Raw genomic sequence first — 6,000 nt, forward strand, 5'->3', positions numbered from 1 at the left:
GATGAATTAGGGTTTGATAAAATACTATAGGAAACGGGTAATTGAGAATGGTAATTGATGAACACCCATTTAGAATACACGAGTGGTAGAATAAGTTACTATAAACTGATCCGGACAGAAATTAATTAGAAATAACTGAAAAATCTGTATATAAAAAATAAGTAAGCTATTGGTACAAAAAACCCAAAAATTCATTAAAAATATTAATAAAATTTAAGTTATTAATATTTCTTCCTTTGCGAATGAACTAGCTACGATGGTTCAGTGACCGGAGTAAGAAAATAGTATTGTAGTCAACACTGGACAATTTCTGTCGATTGCACGTTGGAATACGCTAATGTAACAGTAGCTACACTTTGTACGGACACTTTCAACAAAAGTACAATTCGTGTTGCGCATGAAATAAAACAGACATATTATTTTAATAGATGTATCTAAAAGATTTATTAATTTTACACCATATCCATAGTATATATTTTTGTAAGTCATAATATTTGAGTTGATGTATAAGTCATGTAATCTATAAAATAAACATCATTTTTAGTTTTGAAACAAACGTTTATAACGTTTAAAAGTTTATCCGTTGACAGAGCTGCATGGATTCTGGTAATTCGTCCACTCATCCTATCAATTTAATTCGCCCATTACTTGTGGAGTAAGGGGTGAATTTAAGAGGTGTCAATATCGTTTGTACCAGCGTACCAACGTATATTCCTATTACTCCTTTCCTATCTTCCTTACTCCCCGTCATCCGTTCAGTTGCTTGCTATGTAAAATGAATGAATAGATGATTTTTTTTCTTCCCAAATAAATGTACAATATTGCAATTTTAAAATGGACTTTATGGTTTCATGAAACAATTTTCAAAATCGTAGAAAGTAGCTTCAAACAAAAAAAATCACCTTAGGGAGAAAAATTTTCATTGGGAAATGAGCCTGCATGGGCTATAATGCTAGAGCGCAAGATTCGATTTTCTCTTGCTAAATTAATAACAGACTTAATATTCAAAATTTATAAAATTAAAAATATAATGAAAGATGTAAATTTTTTGTGTCAGTGTTAAAGGTTGAAGTTTATTAGTTTAAAAGTAGTTTACAATAGGATATATAAGCAACAAGGATAACAGGATCGCAACAGATAATGCAATGATGACGCCGCAGTTAAAACGGATGATGGAGGGAGGAAGGGAGTACACAGCACTGCCTCTGCGATCCTCAGTAGAAAAAGAAAACAAATACTGGTTAACTTTTATTTAAAATTGAATATATAATTTTTTTACTAAAATTTTGAAACTGTTCACTGATATTTATAAAAAGTCCGTGCACTAGTAGTAAAAGTTGGTTTTTGAAAAAGACTAGGATAATTGCAGAGATTTAATTCCTGTAGGTCTATAATAACGTGTATAGACAAAGGTGTGTCGAATTCTATCAAACAGATAATTTAAATTTTTATACATGTGAATTGAAGGAAACGTTATAAGTTGCCTTAATGTTAAAGCTTAAGGATTTCATGTTATGCTTATAAATAAATATTTAAACACCCCTTTAAGGTTTATGTGAGTACAAAACATAAGTTCTCACCTGAATAACACCTCCTCCTTTGCTGTCACTCCGGACGTGTAAGAAGTCCTCGGGCAGGCCTGTCATCTTGCCCAGCCAATTCATAACGACGGTCTCCAACTCCGTGCATACAGGGCTGGATGCCTGTACCAAAAACCCACTCTCTAGAAACTGTCTCCACCAAATCTACATTTTGGGGAACATGTTGGGCAAAAACGATACGTTTAAATGTCTACAATGGCACGAGTGACAAACGCGTCACACATACCCTAGGCCTACTCCAAAAGTATCAAGAAATTTATGGGGTGCTTTGTCACAAAAGTGATAATTATATGTAACGTGAACGATGATCATTGAATATTCGGTATCCTCTCCGAGCGCGGAGGTGTTTGTTTAGCCCTTCGTCTTCGGATCTTCTCTGTTTCTAGAGTACCTTACACGGGTAAAACATAATAAACATTACTAGTATCTATCTAGATGTTAAAATTTGAAACATATACTTGTAAATGCCAAAAATTCCAATACCCAGGCAAATCCAAAAAGGGGGCTTTTTTGTAATAAATGAGTACAAGTTATGTAATGGAATATTAGGTGAACAATTAAACACTATAAAACTGGTTGTAAAGCTGAACAAGAAAATAAAGAGACGAAGGTGCTTGATATTAATTGAGAAAAGAGGTGCAATCTGTTGGTTTTAAAATAGGAAACATGACTTAGTCACAGCCTTATCAGATATCTTTCCTGAACACCGGACAAATTAAAAATTAGTTGATCATTCCAGAAAGAGTTGTAGGCGTTTAAAGTTTGTAATTAAAGCCATCTAGAAATCGCTTTACTGCATATTTGTGGAAAATTACTGCATGGAATTATATTTTTATACAATACATATATTTTTTATCTTAAAAATGTCTAATATATATGTGAAGTTATGAAGTAAAAGAATGAAAAAAATCACTAAATAGTAAAAACACAACAAAAGTTTCAAAGTCGATGGAAAATCATTCAAATTCAACAAAATTCTTCATAAAATTTACAACCTTAATAAATAGTACAAAGTTTTAAGAATACAAATTCTTTAATAAAAATATATTTTAATAAATAGTCAAACTCGTCCTATATAAATAAAGTGTTAAAAATTAACTCTGCAAAATCTATACAATAACATTTCAGAACCTTATTATGATTACATGAAACTACCAAAACATATAAAAACTTTTAATATATTCTTTTAGTTAAAATTAATTTTAGAACGTTACTTCCTACCATTTTTATAAGGAAATATTTTGAATGAAAATTAAAAACAGGAAAACAGTAAGAAATGTTATATAAACTTTTCATAGAGTTTTATTCTTATCATAAAGAATATTTCTACTATGAACCGTCTAGAAAAAACGAGTTTATAAAACCAGAACAGTTAATTAAATCTTTTGTAAATATGAAGGCTTTTCATCACAACTGATAAAAAACTAAAAAATGATTTTGCTTATAGAGTATGATGGATATTTAGATTAACAATAAGGTATTAATATAGATAATAGTCCATGTGATTCATATGTATGTGATCCACGTGATCTTTTAATTGTAAATAAATCAATTCATAATAAATAGTATATACAACTATACAGTAGATGCTGAGTATAATGCCTCATGAAGAATTTAGAACACTTCAATAGATAAGTATACAGATTCCGTATTAGGAATATGTTATAATTAGTTACTGTCAATAACTAAAACAGTATATTGACAAACCATATAAAAACAGTTCATAATAAATAGTATATACAACTATACAGTAGATGCTGAGTATAATGCCTCATGAAGAAATTAGAACACTTCAATAGATAAGTATACAGATTCCGTATTAGGAATATTTTATAATTAGTTACTGTCACTAACTAAAACAGTATATTGACAAAACATATAAAAACAGGAAAAATAAAGATATTAATTGCGTTGATAGGGAAATATTCCTACTTCTAATATTTTCAAACAAATCTATTTTGGGTTCCTCACAGACTTAGTTTTATCATATGAAATTAAGCGCAAACTCTTATGCACAAGTAGAATGAGACTATATATACTCAATTAGTAATTTATAACTCCATGGAGTGTAAAGAATGAGTGACGCAGAAAGAAGAATATTTCGTCAGTGCATGGTGTTAATGGAATGTTAAGGAAGAGAACGTGTTTTTATCTTAGTTCTTAGGCTTACGCAATCGGTTTGATTGGCTTTTTCGTTTTACGATTTAATTACGCGTCTAAAGATTAAAACGGAATTCTAATCTTGAAGTGTATTGGTCTCGGTTAACCGAATCTGTCAATAAAAACAGCTTATATTGCAGCTGTATAGGGACAGACCTATAACGTGATTTGCTCAAGCTTAGCCTATGTGACGAAATATAGTGAACTTTATGGCTTCTTTATCAGTCTGCCAGCTTTTTGATAATTTTATTCTACCTTCTTGATTGAAATGATTTTCTCTCTCGATGATTTATGAGGTTTTATTATTACTATTTAAATTTAGCACTGGTTTTTATATTTAAAATTGTACTACATATTCGTTTTTATAGCTGTGTATAGCCGATATCATCAATGTTATTTATGTCCATATGAGTCTTCTTGACGTTTCGACCGGGAGACTTAGAAGATAGTTGGTAATTTTCTATCGCAGGGTCAAATTATATTCCGCCGGAGAGCGAAAAGAATGGCAAATGTTGTTACTGTAAGGAAATATTGGACAACATACTGTAGCCGCCCGGGAAAAATATAAACTAGTGCATGTGAATTCTTATTCACGGAAAAGGGGAATTTAAAAATCGAAGAAGCTAACTGAGAAAAAATATTTAACAGTTTTAATTTGTCTTTTGTCTTAGTTAAAGTCTAAAGATTTTCTTTTGCAAGAGTGGTAACATGCCACAAAAATGTAGAATACAAGCAAAAATTAAGATCCGGGAATCAATTTACAGTTAAACAACGAAATTCTAATTTTTTTACAAGAACGTTACATTTTATAGCACCAAGAATTTTTAACAAATTACCAAACTATTTACAATAGTTCTTCAACATCTTTTCTATTACTTATTTTCATTCAATAATTTCTTATGCAGCAAAGCAAAGAAGCACTGATAGTAAGAAAAAACATTGGCCAAAAAAGATAAAATATAAATGTATTCTTTCACTATTTGGACGCTGTAAAATAATTTTAATATTAAATAATTGGAATCTCCGAACAGGCCAAGTGCCGTTGGAGGTCCTAAATTTTCTTTTCTTCTATTTACAAAAGTCAGTATATTTACAAGTTTTTTATAACGATTAGATGTGTAAGGGGACTGAAAGAAGTTACTTTTTAAGTTACATTATGTTATTGAAAATCTAAATACATGTTAAGATTTTCATTTAGTGCATTTAGTCAGTCTTGGAAAGTGTAATTATATTGTTTATGATTCTTAATTATGTAAGTTTTTCATTTATTTGATGTATGTTTTGTGGCAGAATGAGAAAATAAATAAATTTATTTATTGCTTATTTAGTAATATCCAAGGTCAGGTCATCATGGAGCTACAGTACACAGTAAGGCAGTGCACAAACATAAAATAGGAAATAAAAAATGTAATAATTGTTTGCTACTTACCCAAGTGAAACCGAGACAGTTAATTGCGTCAGCTAACATGTCGCCCAACAAGGACGGCATGGAATTGAGAGCGGGGAAGTAGGCATGCATGTGTGGACTCTGCCAATGGGTTACCTAAGAAGGAAATAAAATTAGATACGTGGAAATAAAATTAGATAAAAGACAATAAAGATATCTCTGCTTGTACTCTTAGTTGTCAAGTATCTGATGTAATTAGTATCTAATGATAGTTGAAGTCAGTACCCACAGGCCTCTTAAAGGCAGTATTCAAATAAATAAGTAATGAATGTTTAAAAATGAACTGACCCCTGGCATGATGACTCGCTCGATGTCTCCAAAGATGGCATCCCAAGACTCAGGCTCCAATGGAGCGTCCATGGGGACGAGATTCCGGATATATCCGGGTGTTACACTTGGATACACTCTCCTGTCTCGGATATTTTCTAGATAGTCGGCTATATAGTCCACCATCTGTTTCCCTGAAATGATTGTTTCACGTAAAAATTTAATTTAGGTATACTGTCTGACACTTTTAACGTTTGTTATTTACAAACAACTCAAATGTAAGTATACACAAAGTAAGTATAATTTACTTTGATACTTACATTTATACTTCAAATATTATTAGCAAAGAGGCTATTTCTTTTTCTTAAACGTATGTTTTTAGAAGCAAAGTAATATATTATGAAATTATAAAACTAGTTAATTCTTTATCGAAAATAATCTTTTAGTGTAGACCAATTGGGATTTCAGATAGTCCAATGAGAATAAAATAATAGTACATTTACAAAAATTAATGCACTTTTTGAA

At 30.7% G+C, this 6,000-nt stretch overlaps 1 protein-coding gene across 1 annotated transcript in view; it reads right to left on the reverse strand.

Annotated features, from left to right (window-relative positions):
* Positions 1–5,664, reverse strand: part of LOC124369662 (histidine decarboxylase-like) — a 79,787-nt gene extending 74,123 nt beyond the window's left edge. The window contains exons 1-3 of the mRNA XM_046827712.1: positions 5,497–5,664; positions 5,191–5,304; positions 1,581–1,703 (exon numbers count right to left, since the gene is read on the reverse strand). Coding sequence (XP_046683668.1) covers positions 1,581–1,703; positions 5,191–5,304; positions 5,497–5,661 — 402 coding nt within the window. The 5' untranslated portion in view covers positions 5,662–5,664. The remainder of the gene's footprint in view (positions 1–1,580; positions 1,704–5,190; positions 5,305–5,496) is intronic.
* Between the last annotated feature and the right edge of the window lie 336 nt (positions 5,665–6,000).

Source organism: Homalodisca vitripennis, chromosome X, assembly GCF_021130785.1.
Source record: "Homalodisca vitripennis isolate AUS2020 chromosome X, UT_GWSS_2.1, whole genome shotgun sequence".
Taxonomy (NCBI): domain Eukaryota; kingdom Metazoa; phylum Arthropoda; class Insecta; order Hemiptera; family Cicadellidae; genus Homalodisca; species Homalodisca vitripennis.